The sequence below is a fragment of the Phyllostomus discolor genome, chromosome 2 (genome assembly GCF_004126475.2).
Source record: "Phyllostomus discolor isolate MPI-MPIP mPhyDis1 chromosome 2, mPhyDis1.pri.v3, whole genome shotgun sequence".
Classification (NCBI taxonomy): Eukaryota; Metazoa; Chordata; class Mammalia; order Chiroptera; family Phyllostomidae; genus Phyllostomus; species Phyllostomus discolor.
Window position 1 is genome coordinate 82,061,208 of NC_040904.2, and position 18,783 is coordinate 82,079,990.

General features: G+C 36.2%; 1 protein-coding gene across 3 annotated transcripts in view; it reads left to right on the forward strand.

The window, feature by feature from the left end:
• The window catches only part of DCBLD2 (discoidin, CUB and LCCL domain containing 2), a 96,639-nt gene that overhangs the window by 25,655 nt on the left and 52,201 nt on the right, over positions 1-18,783 (forward strand). For 2 of the 3 annotated variants that reach the window (XM_028504263.2, XM_036018015.1), the window contains one exon: positions 630-857. The exons of the other annotated variant lie outside the window; for it this stretch is intronic. In XM_028504263.2, coding sequence (XP_028360064.1) covers positions 630-857 — 228 coding nt within the window. The remainder of the gene's footprint in view (positions 1-629; positions 858-18,783) is intronic. 3 annotated transcript variants of the gene reach the window in all.

Consider the following 18,783-nt stretch of genomic DNA (forward strand, 5'->3'; position numbering starts at 1 on the left):
ATGTTTTCTTATCATTTTGTAGGGGAGACAATGAGGCTTTGGAGAAAGATTACTAAAAAGTCAAATTTCAGTAGAATATAAAATTAAACTTCAATAACTATTGCTTTTTAATGCCTCAATGAATGTCTTGCATGTGTGATATGGTTAGTAATTGTGTAATCTTTAGTATATATTGAGTGCTTTTAGAAATCATCTCATAGCTTTTAGAAGAGGTTTGTGATATTTGTAAATAAATAGGTGAAGCCAATCACATGCTTTCATTTTTATATTTTACATTTACTTGAAACAATTACTGTGAATTGATTTCTGTGAAGAGATTGGATTTATGACTTGTATATATATATAATTTTTTTGACAAATTATGTGTACTTCTATTCCAATTGAGATTGGAAGGTTTTTTGAACTCATAAATTAATCATTGATTATTTTGATCTAAGCTGGCTTCTTTTGGCTCCTATGCATAGATATGCTAAGAACTATGTCATCTGTTTTTATCTTGTGTAAGAGTATTAGTGGTATAAAATATCTGATGTCATACATATTTTAAAATCGTCACACAAGTCCTAATTATATACAGTATAAGTTAAAGATGTAAGAATAATTTATTGTTCTTTTAACTCTTTTTAAAGGTGATGGATGTGGACACACTGTACTAGGCCCTGAAAGTGGAACTCTTACGTCCATAAACTACCCACAGACCTATCCCAACAGCACCGTTTGTGAATGGGAGATTCGTGTAAAGATGGGAGAGAGAGTGCGCATCAAATTTGGTGACTTTGACATTGAAGATTCTGATTCTTGTCATCTCAATTACTTGAGAATTTATAATGGAATTGGAGTTAGCAGGACTGAAATAGGTAGGAAATTTTCTTGTGAATGTACATGTAATACATTATTGCCTCAAGTTTTAAAACTGAAGCAACTTTTGGTACTTAATGTTGAATAACTATGCTGTATGGATGATACATGTGAAATTATTGAAAGCATGAGTGAAAATCTCAAATTTGAATCTTTTGGGAAGAGAAGATTCTCTTTTTTTTTTTAATTTATTTATTTTTAGAGAGGGAAGGGAGGGAGATAGAGAGAAACATCAATGTGCAGTTGCTGGGGGTCATGGCCTGCAACACAGGCACGTACCCTGACTGGGAATCGAACCTGCAACACTGTGGTTTGCAGCTCACGCTCAAACCACTGAGCTATGCCAGCCAGGGCCTCTTATAAGCCTATGTTCATACCTTTGCAACAAAATGCTACTTAATTTATTTCTAAGAAAGAGAAAGTTAATTATCTCACTTTTTTTGTTTTTTTTTTATTTTATTTGCAGTTAAAGAATATAATTCACACTTAGGAAGCAGTGTATCATTACCATTAAGGGCATGGGCTTTTGATCCAAACCTCTTGGTATTTAATCCTAACTTTACTGCTAGCTTGCTCTGTGGCCCTATGCAAGTTATCTGACCTCTCTGTTTCCTCACTTGTAAAATAGGAAATGAACTTGTACGTGCTTAGAACAGTACATAACATACAACATATATGCTTAGTAAATATTAGCTGTTACTGGTTTTACCCTTAGCTAGGAGCAGTGGTTCTCAATAATGGCTACATATTAGAGTCACCTGGGGAGACTTTTAAATAATATTCCATATATACCTGATCCTTACCTTAGACCAGTTGAATCAAAAAATCTTTGGGTGGGACCCATGCCTCAGTATTTTAAAAGGATCCCAGGATCATCTACTTAGACCTTTGGCTTAGGGAGCAGCACCTTTCTCTTAAGCAAGAAACGTGGAAAATTTTGTAAGGCTGTTTTGGTGAATCATTGAATTCTTTGAGTTTGTTTGGAAACATTTATTCATACAAGTGTTTAAAGTGTCTTTTTAGAACTGTAATTGGAACCTAGTATCTTGTTCTTTAAGCATCATGTTCATCCTCTGGCTTCCTCTACATCTATAATCAAATACTTTATCTCTTCTCTACTTCTCTAATTTTGGCCTCTTATCTACCAGAGTACAATTCCTGTCCTGCTTCCCCAACTGTTAATTGATAGCCTCTGTTGTGTCTGAGTCAACTCTTGATTAACCTGGTACCTTAATCACCATGTGCACTTTGCCCTGAATATGTGGTATTGGATAAGCTTTTAGGAACTCAGATACCTGAGGACCTAGAAACACCAGTACTGTAACACTAATAGACAAGTAGATATCAAATGCCTCCTGAAGTGATGCAGTAGAGAGTAAATAGTACCACATGAGCTATCTTGAAACAACAGTGAAAAAAGGTGAAACACAATGTGATCAAACACGTAACAGTTTATAGGAAATGAAAGAGCTAAAGAAACACATTATATCAATCCTGAGGCCTATATAGGCATGCTTCGGTTTATTGCACCTCACAGATGTTGCATTTTTTTACAAATTGAAGGCAAGAATCACTACTAGCAAAAAGCTTCTGACTCACTTTAGGACAATACTTGTTTATTACACTGGTCTGGAACCAAACTTGCAATATTTCTGAGGTATGCCTGTGTATAAGTGGCATTTTAAAAAAAAGGAAGTAGAAGGAACTGTCAGACATTGAGATACGTCTTCCAAAAGTAATGTGTGGATCTTGTTTGTATCTTAATTTAAGCTAACCAACTGAAAGAGCACATTTTTAAGATAATTAGAGAAATTTTAAGAGGAATTGTGTATTCAGTGATTGTCAAGAATGATTGCTTTTGGTTTGGTAAATGTTATTTTTTAAGATCTAATTTGTTAGAGACATTTTGAAGTCAAATATCTTGGATTTGTTTTTAAATATTTCAGGGAGAAAAAAGGTAGGAAGAAAGGTAGGGGAAACAAGAGTGACAAACAGATGAAGCTGTTCCATGGGCACACACACAGTTGTTACACACTCTTCTGCTTTCACATACTGCATTTTGCCGTGTATAATGTGCACTCACATTTTTGTGCACATAACCATTGTTATATACCCATGGTCTGTAATTATTACACCCAGTATAATGTGCATTCTTACTTTTCTTTCAAACATTTGAGCAAAAGAGCGTGCATTATACACTGCATAATACTGTCATTTTGAAAAATTCGTGGGGAAAACTTTTTTTTTAATAAAAGAAGAGGATTGTACATGTATATTTGGACAATAATTAGTGTTACTGGAAAGCTGAGTGTCATGAGAAAAATCTGAGACAGGTTTTAAATCTCTCACTGGGCTCTCATCACAGTTCCAGGATTTACCAGGTACGTGCTAAAAGTCCTTTCTGCAAGTCATTGGCCCTGTCTGTAATTCAAAGGCATCATCCATATTGTAGGAAGATTAAATGCAATAACACTTTGAAGTACTTAGGATATAGTAGGTATACAGTAAATCTCAGCTTTCTCTTATTTCCATTGTTTTTTGCTTTCCTTAGTCTCTCTTCACCTGGGCTAATAAAAAGCCTCAGAAAGGCGAAGGGCACTGAGTGACGATGGTTCCTGTTGGATTCAGTTTGCCCCCTTCCCATCACTTCCTACTGTAGACCCCTGGTCCTCCATTTGGGTAGCAATGTATGGTCAGTAGGAGAAAGGTAACTGTCTTGGCATTGCACAGAGTAAGGATCATGTAAGAACAGTTGTTTAATGTTCTGGTTAATATAGGTATACAGAGAATTATAGAATAGAAACAAATATATTGTGGACATCAAGATTCCAGTGATAATGGTAATGAATCTTCTTTTTCCTCTAACATCTTTTCTCAGTGCCCTTTTCAGAAAGAGGCAGGCCCAAGCATATTTTATTTTCCCTATAAAAACGGTTCCCATTTTCAGTGTAGATTTGGGAAGGTTTGACTATAATTGTTAATTTTAGGGATTTTTTTCCCCTGAGAGATAATATTATGGAATAATGAAAAAAATGAAAGGGAAAACAGTTTCTCAAGGAATTATTTCTTTAATCCTAAATTCGTTAGGATGTTTTAACTGATAAGGCACTTTTGGTTACTTGGCAGTTGGATAGGTTTTTTTTGTTCTCTTAGAAATGTGTAATATTCTTTTGAATAAATGAGTTTATTAGATTTAATATAACTACAATCTAAATTGCTTAACTTTCCAGAAATCTTTGTGAAAATAACTCATTGTAGTGACAATCATTTCACTGACAGATAAGACTGGCTCCATAGATCTGTGTTCTGTTCCTTTTTAAGTTAGATTGTATGGAAATAAGAATACCATATTGGAATAAGAATTCCATTGTTCCTTCAATATTATTTTTTAATTATTCTTTAATTCCTGCTATATGAGACATAGCAGTTGCTCTGTAAAGATAGAAATTGATGTAAAAAATTCATTTGCCATTAATATTAACCTTTTTTAAAGATACACATATATCTTCAAACGATTTTGCATGTTTTTTCTTTCAGTATTTAGACATTTTCATATTGATCCATAGCCATCTGCTAATATTTCCCCATGTATATTTTTGACAATTAGTGCAAAGATAAATTTTAAAAGCAAATATTGTTAAAAAGAAAAGCATTTGCTTATTTGTAAACTTTTCCTGCTCTATGTATTTTCTTCCTATATTGTGCTTAAAATTTTCATTTTAAACACACTTTTTTTGGGAGCATCTCTAAAAAGAAGCTAAATATTTTAAAGCCTAGTAGGTATTAAAGAAAAATGCATTTTATAGGAGAATAAATGTAAAAGTACATGTATCTATGTATTCAATTATATTTAAAGATATACATTCTGTCTTAATACATACTTCATTGAAGGTAGCTTTTCAAGTTACATCTCTTAAATCCTCAGATATTTATAAAGAGAACTGAGGGCCTTTGAGTATTTCATAAACAATTCCGTGTCTCTTGTATTTTCAGTTTCTCTTTCTGTATTGTTTGTCCCTTGTCTTTATAATGTGTTTAGGTCTTCCTATTCTAATAGGAAAAAATAAATTTTCTTTCTCTTTACCAGCAAACTTCTTGAAAAAGTTGTATTGATGATATTATATACTTAACAATAATAATGATTGCTAACATTTTCTGAATTCTTATTCTGTAGAGCCTAGGCTGATGATGACAATAATTTACCATGCATGCAGTACTTGCTCTTTTGTCAGGTACTATTCAAATCACTTTTATCAGCTAACTTATTTAGTTTCCACAAAAATCCTTGAGGTAGATACTGTTATCACCCCCCTTTACGGATAGGAAAATTGAGGCACAGACTGATTAAATAACTTGTTCAGGGTCACACAGCTAGTCAGTTGCTAACTGGGAATCAAACCTTCATAGTCCAGCTCCAAAACTGATGCAAGTTTTTGGTGACTTGCTTAATTTCTGATCAAACTGATGCTTAATTTCATGGAATCCTATAAGAATTCTATACATTATTCCCATAAAACATATAAAGAAACAGAAAAAATCAGAGAAAATAAGCAACTTGTCCAAAGTCACATAGACTAGCATTGAGACTTGAACTGAGATCTGGCTGACAGCAAAGTCCATAACCTCTACCACTAGGTCTATAGTGGTAGGTTACCAAAGTCTATAACCTACCACTTTTAGAGTGATAGGTACCAGCTATTACTTCCGTCTTTTACTGTATGACTGTTGAAACTAGCAACTTTTTTCTTTACCTGTTTATTTTGACATTACTTCAGACTTAACATATTTTGACATTATTTCAGACTTACAGAAAAGTTACAAGAATTGGATAATTTCCATTTTTTTTAACCCGGATTTTCCAAATGTTACTATTTTACCACATTTTCTTTATACCCTCCCCCATTTTTTCTAAACTGAGAGCAAGTTTCAAATATAATGTCCCTGACTGCCCTCTCCCTGTACTAAAGTGTTTAATCCCTAGAAATTTAGGACATTGTTTTTACATGATTACAGAACAGTTATAAAAACAGAAAATTTAACATTGATGTTAATACTAGCCTGCAGAGCTTATGCAGAGTTCTCCAGTTGTCTGAATAGTGCCCTTTATAGCAAAATTAATTCTCAGATCATGCATTGCATTCAGTTGTCACATCATCTTTTTGTCTCCATTGTTTTTGGAAATTAAAGGCAATGGCAGTTTCTGTGTTTCTCCTTGATTTGATGATGTTTACATTTTTGAAGTTTATGGGCCAGTTATTTTGTAAATTCCTAGTTTGGTTTGTCTGATGTTTCCTCATGATTGATTCATGTTAAGTGACTTTTGGCAGGAAAACCCGAGGAGTGATATTCTCAATGCATTGAATTAGGAGGCACACAATGTGCCATTGTTAGTGATGTTTTTGTTCTCTTGGCTAAGGTGGCATCTCCCAGATTTCTACATTGTGTGGTTGTTTCCCTTCATCAGTATTCATCTTGTGGGAAAGTCTCCTTGAAATGATGTAAATATCCTGTTACTCATCAAACTTGTACCCATTACTTTTGGCATCTATTAATGATTCTTGTCTGAGTCAGCTATAATATAATTCTCATCAAGTGGTAATTTTCTAATTTCATCATTCCTGCTGTGTTTATTAGTGTTTTTCTACTGAAAGGATGAGCTTTTTCTTTTATGTCAGTGTGGATTCATGGATTCTTATGTTAGTCCATGGTTTATAATCCTTTGCTTATTATCTGTTTTGATTCTCAGATTGTCCTTATTTTCCAGTGGAAGGCTCTTTAAAACTTTTATGATATCCTCATAATTTTTTGAGTATTCCCTTCTGTTCTGGCATAGGATATTCTAGATTTATCATGTACTTGCCCTCTCTACCCCAGCCCCCAAATCAGCCATTTCTTTGAGCAATCCTTGTTTTTTTAAGTGGAAAATTGTTATTAGAAATCTGGTCTCTAAGTTTAGACGAGTGAGCTGTCATGCCCTATAAACAAACAGATTTAGTAAATAGATGTGTATATGTAAAATATATTGGGTCCAGCAGAAATAATGCCCCCTTTTTATAGTACAAAATCTTGTATTACAGAATCATAAGCATGTAATTCTGTAACATAACAATATCACACTCAAGCACACCATGTGACATTTTAGGTGAAATGTTCAAATTAAAACTCTAAATTATTACACCCATATTATCACCCTACCAACTGCACTCACGTCGGCGTTACTTCTGCCAGACCTTGTATACAATACCCATAGTATATCTATTTTTATAATTATCTACCAATATTTATTTAAAAGCATATATTCATACTGATAACGTTTAATTCTAATCCAACGTCACAAGGTCAGAATTAAAGGTATTGGTACCTTTTTGTATTGGTAACCACTATGTTGATGAGATATCTAGCTCCTGTTTATCTACAATACAGGTACTTATTTTATTTACTTGTTTGGTGCTATAATACACAGAAAATAGTTTCAGGATAGCTAGCCTATGCTTCTTAGTCAAGGAAGCCTGCTGCCTGTAACTAAGGACTTAGTTTCTAAACACTGTGTTCGGAATTGCCTGGGCTGCTCCCCCCCCCCCCCCCCCACCTCCCACCCTCCAGTGTGGTTACATTATCCATTTCTAATAAGTTTTGGTTCATTTACTTTTATGCGTGTTCCATTTTAGGTTTTTTCCCTCTTGTTGGTTTTCTTTTTTCCTTTGTTGAGTTTCACATTAACATGGTTCTTAAAGTTAGAACTATACAATAAGATCGTGACATCACAACAATATTTTATCTTCACTCGAGGACATGCTTACTGATTTTAGAGAGGGGGGGAAAGGAGGAAGAGAGAGAGGGAGAGGAACATTGATGTGACAGAAAGATTGGTTGCCTCTCAACACATATACTGACTAGGAACCTGCAGCCCAGGCGAGTGCCCTGACCTTGAACTGAACTGGTCACCTTTTGGTTTATTGATCAGTGCTTCAGCCAACTGAGCCACACTGGCCAGGGCTGCATTACATTTCTTCTTCCTTCCCACCTCCATCCAACCCTTGTAGGTAACCAAATCCATTAGCCTTTGTTTTCTTTCCTTTTCTGCATTTCTTTTTTTGTATAAATGATACATTTATATGATTTTATTTTTCCCTTCTTATACAAAATGTAACATACTATTGATATTCTTTTCTACTTCCTTTCCCCCACTCTTCAACAACGTATCTACTAGAAATCATTACAGTTCATAGAGATAGCCCTCATTCTTTTCACAGCTACATAGAACTGCAGCATGTGGATGTACTACTACAGTTTATTTAACCACTCTTGTATATATAGGTATATAGGTTGCTTCCAATATTTTACAATTACAATAACTCTGCAATAAATAACTTTATACATGTTTTCTGTATTTTTGGAGATGTATCTTCAGAGTAAATTCCTGAAGTGCATTTAGTGGTTCAAAAGGTTTGGCAGTTTGTAGATATTGCCAAATTCCCTCATACAAGGGTTGTGCCAATTTGCATTTCTCCCACTGTACATTAAAATGCCCATTTCCTTGCCAACAGAGTATATGATGATGATTTGCTGACTGATAGGTAAAAAATGGTATCCCAGTATAATTATATTTTTCTTACTATGAGTCAGGTTGAGCTTTTTTAAAAAATATATTAAAGGTCCATTTTTCCCCTTCCTTTTGTCTGTTCATATCATTTCCCATTTTTCTGTCATTTTTTTTTTGGTCTTTGTTTCTCCAATGGATTCAGAACCTTCTTCCTGTCTTTTAGTGATATTAGCCTTTATGTGATCTATGCTGCAGTTTCTCTTAGTTTGTTTCCTAGTGTTTCGACTTTGTTAATGGAGGTTGTTTATAAGTGGGGTTTTTTTTTTTGTGGTCATGCAAACTTTTAAAAATATAGTAAATGTATCAGTCTTTTACCACATCTGTATTCTGAGTCATAATTGGAAATTGAAAAGCCTTTTCCTATATCCTGGCTAAAAATAAATTTACCCATCTATTCTTTTAGTACATTTAGATGGTATATTTAGATCCCTAAATTTGGTTCATTTAGAGATATTCTTTTAAATCATATTGATGTGTAGATCTAATACTATTTTTTCCAGATGGTTAATTTCTTATCCTAGCATCATGCGTTTAAAAGTCTATCTTTGCCTCAATGATACCTATATGATACCTTTATCATATACTTTAGTTTTGTATGTACTCGGATCCATTTCTGGGCTTTCTGTTGTATTCCAGTGGTGTATCTATTCATGTATCAGAACCTCACCATTTTAATTATAAAAGCTCTGTACTGTTTTAATGTCTGATTGGGCTAGCTGCATCTTCATGGATGTCCATTTTTAGTGTTTTCCTGGCTCTTCTTGCTGTTTATCTATATGAAGTTTAATATCAACCTGCCCAAATTCATTAAAAAGTTTGTTGGTATTTGGGGGGGCATTATGTTGTTTATAAATTATTTTTATAATGTTGAGTCATCCTGTTCAAGAATAAGAGCTGCTTTTTTCCATTTTTCAAATCTAGTTTTGTTTTTCCAGAGTGTGTTAAACATTTTCTCATATAGGCTTTACACATTTTTGTTAAAATTATTTCAAAATATCTTCTTTGTTACTGTAGTAAGTGGTGGTGTTTTTGTTTTGTTTTGCCATATGTCCTCTAATTGGTGTCTACTAATGATCATTGGTGTCAGTTCAATGCCAACAGGAATCCCCAGTTTGGGGTGCAGTGAGGAAGGAAACTTTATTCAGTGCACACAGCAAAACTGTAATAAAGCAAGGCTGTGAAAACAACACTGCTTTTAGGTGGCCCTGGGGCAAAGCATACTTGAGGCTATGGCCATCTTTGGCTAGACAGCTTTGCTTCCCTCTGCCCTGCTCTGTGCCTGAGCAGCCCTGCTTCACTCTACTCTGGCAAGACCTCTTTGGTCGTTCAGCTCTAGCCAGGTTAACACAGTCTCCAGTGTTTGGTGGAAAGAGAGTGTGCTCCCAGAGCCAGAGGAGAGCTGGCATATATAGACAGAAGTCCTTGCCCCAGTCCCTGATTGGTCCATCCTCATGTTAATGAGGTCTCCAAATCCTCATAGCTTGAATGGTCCAAAGTCACTGTCCTGATTGGTCAGAATAGATGCACTTTGACTGGCTGCTGAAGATGTTGCTAGGGTTATAGCTACCCGGTGGGGAAAGTCTTAGTCCTATTGGTTGAAATAGGATTCCAGGAACTTTTTATAAGGGCTGGTTCAGATGGCAGGAACAGAGTGCTGGCAGGCAGTTTAGTACAGAGGAAGGTAGTTTAGTGCAGGTTTCTCCAGAAGTGCAGTTTGCGTGAGAAGCCCCTATGTAGAAATGGCTGCTAGGTTGTTTATTACATGTGACCCAGTTAAGCTACCAGGAGTCCTTCTCCGTAGATGCCTTCTCCCTCAGAGTCCACATTGGTTACTACCCTTATGAAAATTTGATTTACATGTCTTGATTTTATATTCTGCAACTTTACTGAGTTTATTGTTTCAGTCTGATCATTCACTTTCTAGGGATTTCCAGGTACACCATCATATCTGCAAATGGAGATAGTTTTACTTTTCCATTTCTTACACCTGTGATTGATTTCTTTTCTCTAATTACATTGGCTAAACCACCAGTGAGTACTGTGTGTAATAGTAGTGTAGGTAATGGGCACCCTTTTTTTGTTCTTACTCGATCTTGGTAGATATGTTAAGGAATTGTCTTAGTGATTAGTTTAGGCAACCATAACAAAACACTGTATGTAGACTGGACAGCTTAAACAACAGACATTTATTTTTTTCAGTTCTAGAGGCTGGAAGTCCCAGATTAAGGTGCCAGATTTAGTTCCTGGTGAGGGCTCTCTTATAGGCAGACACCTGTCTTTGTCCTCACATGGTAGAAAAAGGGAGGGAGAAGAGTAGGGGACAGGAAGGAAGGAGGGCAGGAGGTAGGGGCAAAGGGAAAGAGAAAAGCGAGTTTTTTTCATATTTCATCTTTTAAGAACACTAATCCTATCAGAGTAGGGTCTGTATGACCTCATTTAATCTTAATTGCCTCTGTAAAGGCCCTGTCTCTAAATACAGTCATATCTGGGGCTAAGGCTTCAACATAATGAATTTTGGGGAGGATACATTTAGTCCATAACAGGAAGTATCTCTTGATTTCAGTTTTATTGAATTAGTTTTATTAGAAAAGTGTTGAATTTTGTTGGAAAGTTTTTTTTGTCATCTGTGGATATGATTATATTATTTTTCTTTCACTCTGTTAGTATAGTATGTTATGTTAATGGATTCCCTGATACTGAACCAACTTCACATTCCTAGAATAAATAACATTTGATCCTGGTGTGTTATTCTTTTAATGTGGCATTAGATTCAGTTTCCTGGTATTATTTTGTATAGCATAAATATCAATTACAATTAGTTAATAATCAGTTTTGCATTGTCTTTATTAGGTTTATGTATAGATGTTACATACATAAATAAAAATAATTAGGAAATTTGCCTTCCTTTTCACTTTTCTGGAAAACTTTATAGAACATTTAAACAAGCTAGACTTTGAAGGCTTCAGTTTGTGAAACCATCTGGTCCAGGTGCTTTCTCGGTAAAGCAGTCACTGATTGACTTTTATTTCTTCTGAGAAAAATGATCTGTTTCGGCTTTATTGCTAAGGAGTTCAGTTTCAATAAACTTTATTTGATAAATTACCCATTTTACCTAGGTTTTTAAATTTATTTGCAGTGATGTCTACAAAATAGAATATTATGATTTTTCTCTTTAGTGGTTATTTTCCTCTTATCATATCTTGTTTTGTATATTTGTGATTTTTCTTCTTTTTTTTTTCCTTTGGTTAGCCAGTAGTCTGCCTGTTAATTTGTTCTAAAACATAGATTTTGATTTATTAATTATATTTAGATCTATTTTTTTCTGTTCTCTATCTCAGTTTCTATTTTCTTTTTCTCATGTTTTCTTTTGATTTATTTTGTTGTTTGTTTCCTAGCTAAATGCTTTTAGCTAGGAATTTAATTCATTTATATTTATTCTTTTATTTTATTGATATTTATCTCTTTTATTAAATTTATTCCTAGGTATTTTATGCTTTTTGATGTAATTATAAATGGGATTGTTTTCTTGATTTCTCCATAATTGGTTATAAAAATGAATCAGATACCGGCACATTTATTCTGTATCCTACAACTTCACTAAATTCATTTATTCGTAATAGTTTTTTAGTGGCATCTTTAGAGTTTTCTATATATAGTGTCATGTCATCTATAAATAATGAGGGTTTTACTTCTTCATTTCTGATTTGAATGCCTTTTATTTCTTTTGTTTATTTTAATTGTTGTTCAAGTACAATTTTCTATCCTTTACTCTCATCCCAGCCCACCCACCCAACCCTCCCCACCACCCTCCCATTTCCATCCGCCCCTAGTTTTTGTCCATGTGTCCTTTATATTGTTCCTGTAAACCTTTCCCCTTTTCCCCTGAAATTCCCCTGAAATTCCCTCCTCTCTCCCCTCTGGACACTGTCAGCCTGTCCTCAATTTCAGTGTCTTTGGTTATATTTTGCTTGTCTTTTTTCGTTGTTTAGGTTCTTGTTAAAGGTGAGAGCATATGGTATTTGTCTTTCACTGCCTGCCTTATTTCGCTTAGCATAATGCTTTCCAGTTCCATCCATGCTGTCTCAAAGGGTAGGAACTCCTTCTTTCTTTCTGATGCATGGAATTCCATTGTGTAAATGTACCATAGTTTTTTGATCCATTCATTTACTGATGGGCATCTAGGTTGCTTCCAACACTTGGCTATTGTAAATTGTGCTGCTATGAACATTGGGGTGCATAGGTTCTTTTGGATTGGTGTTTCAGGGTTCTTAGGATATAGTCCCAGCAGTGGAATTGCTGGGTCAAAAGGAAGATCCATTTTTAGTTTTCTGAGAGAATTTCATACTGTTTTCCATAGTGATTGCACCAATCTGTAATCCTACCAACAGTGCACTAGGGTCCCTTTTTCTCCACAACCTCTCCAACACTTGTTGTTTGTTGCTTTGCTTATGATGGCCATTCTGACTGGTGTAAAGTGGAATTTCATTGTGGTTTTAATTTGCATCTCTCTGATAGCTAGCAATTTTGAGCATCTTTTCATGTGTCTCTGGATCCTCTGTATGTCCTTCTTGGAGAAGTGTCTATTTAAGCCCTTTGTCCATTTTTTAATTGGGTTGCTTGTCTTAGAGTGATGTCATGTAAGTTCTTTATATATTTTGGAGATTAAACCCTTGTCTGAGGTATCATTGGAGGTAAAAGACCTGCATGCAGAAAACTACACAACACTGAAGAAAGAAATCAATGAAAACACAAACAAATGGAAACATACACCATGTTCATGGATCAGAAGAATTAACATAATCAAAATGTCCATACTACCCAAAGCTATTTACAGATTCAATGCAATGCCTATTAAAGTGCCAATGGCATATTTCACAGACATAGAACAAACACTTCAAAATTTTATACGGAACCATAAATGACCTCGAATAGCTGCTGCAATTTTGAGAAAGAAAAGCAAAGTAGGAGGGATCACAATACCTGATACCAAATTGTATTACAAGGCCACTGTAATCAAAACAGCCTGGTACTGGCATAAAAACAGGCACATGGACCAATGGAACAGAACAGAGAGCCCAGAAATAAACCCAAGTCTCAACAGTCAATTAATATTTGACAAAGGGGGCAGCAACATAAAATGGGGTAATAATAGCCTCATCAACAAATGGTGTTGGGAGAACTGGACAGCTATGGGCAAAAAAAGTGAAACTCAAGCACCAACTTACACTATACACAAAGATAAATTCAAGGTGGATAAAAGATTTAAATATAAGCCATGACAGTATTAAAGTCCTAGAGGAGAACATAGGCAGGAAAATCTCAGATATTTCACACAGAAACATTTTTACTGAATTCCTTTTCTTTCTTCTTTCTCATTGCTATGACTAGAACTTTCAATATAGTGGTGAACAGAAGTTATAGTGGGAATCCTTGTCTTATTCCTGGTCATAGAGGAAAAGCTTCCACGTTGTCACCATTCACTATGTTATTAGCTGTGGGTTTTTCATGTATGCCCTTCATTACCTAGAAATGTATTCCTTCTGTACCCACTTTGTTTGAGACTTTTTTTTAATCATAAAGGGATGTTGAATTTTGTCAAATTCTTTTTCAGCATCTATGGAGATGATCATATTGTTTTTATCTTTTATTTTGTTAATGTGATATATGACATTGATTCACAGATGTTGAAACATCCTTGTATCTGTGGAATGAATCCCATTTGATCATAGTATATAATCCTTTTAATGTATTGTTTAATTCAGTTTGCTAATATTTTTTTGCAGAAATTTAAAAATGTTTGATCTGTATATTGCATTGTGTGTCCACCACCCAAAGTCAAGTCATTTTCTGTTACCATATATTTGGCACCTGGGTGTGCTAATATTTTGTTGACAATATTGTCACCTATGCTAATCAAGGATATTGGCCTATAATTTTATTTTTTTGTTTTTATTTTTTGTAATGTCTTTTTTTTTTTTGGTTTTGGTGTCTGGGTAATGCTGTCTTCATAGAATGCATTTAGAAGTATTCCTGTCTCTTCAATTTTTTGAAAAAAATTTGAGAACAAAAGGTGTTAATTCTTCTTTGAATGTCTTGTAGAATTCACCTGTGAAGCTCTCTGGTCTTGGACTTCTGTTTTTTGGGGAAAATTTTTTACCATATGGAATCTGCTGCTATTCTCTTTATAACCTAATATACAGTCATTTTTGTAAATGTCCCCATGTATGCTTGAGGGGGTTTATTCCCTCAAATTTAAGATGTAAAGTTTGATAGGCATCCGAAAGATCTGTCTTATTTACTGTGGTGTTTAGGTTTTCTATATCCGTATTTTTATCCACTTGATCTCTTATTAGTGTTTCTCTTTTTGCTTTACTGCATCTCCTTGGCTTTTTGCTTTTGTAAGGGGGATGCCATATTATCACTTGGATATTATTTAAGATCTTCAATTCAAATTGTGACTTCTAGCATTAGAAAGTTTCTTCATTGTCAAATGTAGTACTTTTAAGATTGAATTCTCATTTGTCTGACATCAAGGTCATATACACACTGTTCTTATTTTGCCTTACATACCTGTTTTTGCTTATCCTTTTATTTTTAGTTTTTCTGAATCATTTTGTTTGGGGTATATTTCTCATATATAGTGTATCTTTGGATCTTATTTTATGAACCAAGTTCATTAAATGTTTTTAATAAACACTTTATTTATTTTTAGACAGAGGGGAAGGGAGGGAGAAAAAGAGGGAAAGAAACATTAATGTGTGGTTGCTTTTCGTGCACCCCCTATTGATGAATGGCAAGCCACCCAGGCATTGCCCTGACTAGGAATCGAACAGGTGACCCTTTGGTTCACAGGCCGGTGCTCAATCCAGCCAGGCTGTGATTTTTTTTATAATAGCTAAATTAATCTCATTGCATTTATTTATGGTTTGATTCCCAGTTAGGGCATGTGCCTGAGTAGCAGGCTAGGTCATGTGAGAGGCAACCACATATTAATATTTTTCTCTTTCTCTTTCCCTTCCCCTATCGCCAAAAATAAATAAACAAAATCTTAAAAAAAAGAAAGAAAAAATTGGTTTTGTGAGGCTGAACGGGAGAAATAGTAGGAGCATGGAATGGAAACAAGTTGTAGCAAGAGAGAAAACAAAATTTAAAACGAAAATAATGGGAGGAAAGAAGGTAAAATGGGATAAGAGAAAGGAGGGGCAAATATGTGAATTGAAATAAACTGTAGTATAAAATCTAGTGACTTAATATGCACAAACTTGATGGACAAGAAATGAATGTTAAAAAGCTATGCAGGAAAGATAAATCACAAATCATAGAGAAGACTACAATGGACTTCGTCTCATTAGCCTCTAGTATTTACCAGTGTTTTTTCTTCCTGGATCTGCCTCTGGTGATGTCAGATGTTGAGTCTGACTGACCTTAGGCAGCCTGTTCGAGACTTACAGGGATCTATTGTCCATGGCTGTGACCTTCAGTTGTTAATGTAGTCATTCTGTGCTCAGCACCATAAGACGGGCAGAATCCCTCTCAGGGTTGGGGCTGTTGTTTCCCCTCAGGGTGCAGCCACTCATAGGGGAGTAGTCTGCCTGAACAGGATGGCGGCTGTGTACGGGTGATGACTCCGCACCCAGATCACACAGCTACTCTCAGCTCTTTCCCCAAAACTTCTGTCCCCAGTCTCTCCCCAGGTGTCTCTAACCCACTCTGACCCCGCCTTTGCTAGAGCCCCAGGTAAGTGGTTCCAAATGAAAATTCGGGCATTGGCCCTTTAAATGGCTCTTTGTGTCTCCAGCAGAGAACAGTCCTGCCACTTTTCCTCGCTGGTGGTTATTTGTGTACTTTTTGGTCTCTGGTGCTCTAGGCTGTGGATCCCTGCTTAGGGTTTAGACCCCACTCTTCTCCAGGGCATCCAACCATCTGCTTAACTATCCCTCCAGTGCTGCCACCTGTTGGCGCCCAGCCAGCCTTCTTGCGTCTCCACCATACTCCCTACCATTCAAGTTGTGCTGAAGCTGATTCTTCTGTCTGTCCAAGGTTATAAGGTTTCTCTCTCACTATTGTTCAGTTGTTTATTCTGGGTGATTTCTCCACAATTTAGTTGTAATTCCTGATTGGTACTGGAAGGAAGTTATCATGACTTCCATTCACTCCTCCACCATCTTGCGCCTTCCTGCTCCTTGTTGTTTTTCTGTCTGGAAGATATATCCATTGAAGTCAGTGGGGTGTTAAAGTCTCCTGCTGTGTCTTTGTTTCTGTCCATCTCTCCCTTTATGTCCATCAAGATTTGCTTTACATGTTCAAGAGCTCTCGTATATTGGGTCTGTAATTGCTTACTATGGTTATATCCTCCTGTTGGATTGTTCCCTTTATTATTATGTAGTGTCCTTCTTTGTCTCTTACTATAGCCTTGGTTTTAATGTCTATTCTGTTGGGTATAAGCATTGCTACCCCAGCTTTTTTTTTCTTTTCCATTCATGTGAAATATCTTTTACCATCCCTTTACTTTTAGTTTGTGTGTACCTTTTAATCTGCGATGGGTCTCTTAGAGGCAGCATATATAGGGGTCTTGTTTTCTTGTTTTTTTTTAACTACTTTTAAAAATATATTTTATTGATTATGCTATTACAGTTGTCCCATTATCCCCCTTCACTCCCCTCAACCCTGCACACCCATTCCCACCCACATTTCCCCCCTTTAGTTCATGTCCATGTGTCATAAGTTCTTTATCTTCTACATTTCCCATACTCTTCTTGCCCTCACCCTGTCTATTTTTTTACCTACCATCTATGCTACTTATTCTCTGTACCTTTTCCCTCTCTCTCTTCCGCCCACTCCCGTGTTGCTAACCCTCCATGTGATCTCTATTTCTGTGGTTCTGTTTTTGTTCTAGTTGTTTGCTTAGTTGGTTTTTGTTTTTGTTTCAGGTGTGGTTAATAATTGCGAGTTTGCTGTCATTTTACTATACATTTTTTTTATCTTCTTTTCTTAGATAAGTCCCTTTAACATTTCATAAAATAAGGGCTTGGTGATGATGAACTCCTTTAACTTGACCTTATCTGAGAAGCACTTTATCTGCCTTTCCATTCTAAATGAAAGCTTTGCTGGATAGAGCAATCTTGGATGTAGGTCCTTGCCTTTCATGACTTGGAATACTTCTTTCCAGCCCCTTCTTGCATGTAAAGTCTCTTTTGAGAAATCAGATGACAGTCTGATGGGAACTCCTTTGTAGGTGGCTGTCCCCTTATCTCTTGCTGCTAGGATTCTCTCCTTCATTTTTACCTTGGCTAATGTAATTATGATGTGCCTTGGTGTGTTTCTTCTTGGGTCCAACTTCTTTGGGACTCTCTGATCTTCCTGAACTTCCTGGAAGTCTATTTCCTTTGCCAGATTGGGGAAGTTCTCCTTTATTGTTTGCTCAAATAACTTTTCCACTTGTTGCTCTTCTTCCCCTTCAGGTACCCCTATAATTTGGATGTTGGAACATTTAAAGATGTCCTGGAGGTTCCCAAGCCTCTCCTCATTTTTTTGAATTCTTATTTCTTCATTCTTTTCTGTTTGTTTTTTTCTTTCTTCCTTCTGATCCACTCCATTGATATGAGTCCCAGTTTCCTTCCCATCACTATTGGTTCCCTGTGCATTTTCCTTCATTTCACTTGTTGTAGTCTTCATTTTTTCATCTAATTTGCAAGCAAATTCAACCAGTTCTGTGACCATCCTGATCACCATTGCTTTGAACTGTGCATCTGATAGGTTGGCTATCTCTTGGTCGCTTACTTGTATCTGTTAGGTATGAGGGGCGAAGCCTTAGGTGTTCACCAGGGCGGAGCAACCCAGTCACTGAGTTGTGGCATTGCATATGGGGGCAGGGTCCGAGACAGAACAATGGTGCTTGCTCTGCTCTCTATCAGATTTCAGTCCCTTACGCTGCTTCCCCCAAGCTAACTAGGCCTTTTTGGTGCTAATTCCCATGTGGGTGGGCTTGTGCACGTTCTAGAACCCCATGGGTCTCTCCAGTGATCTCTCCTATGAGGCTTAGAGTCTCTCTCTGCACCTCAACCCCCACAGGTGTTTTCAATTAGTGACCCAAGGCTCTATTTCCTGGCGCCTGGACCCTGGGTTGCAGCAATGCCTCGCTTCACAGTCGCTGCCTCACTGGGTCTGCCAGCCATTGCCTGTGTGCTGAGGTCTGCCTGCTACGGTCTTGCATGCCTGGGATGTTTTACACGATGGTCCCACCGCTCTTGTGCCACAACCCTTCTCCACCCAGCTGCCCAACTCCGCCCCTCCTACCGGTCTGGATGAAAGTGTCTATTTTA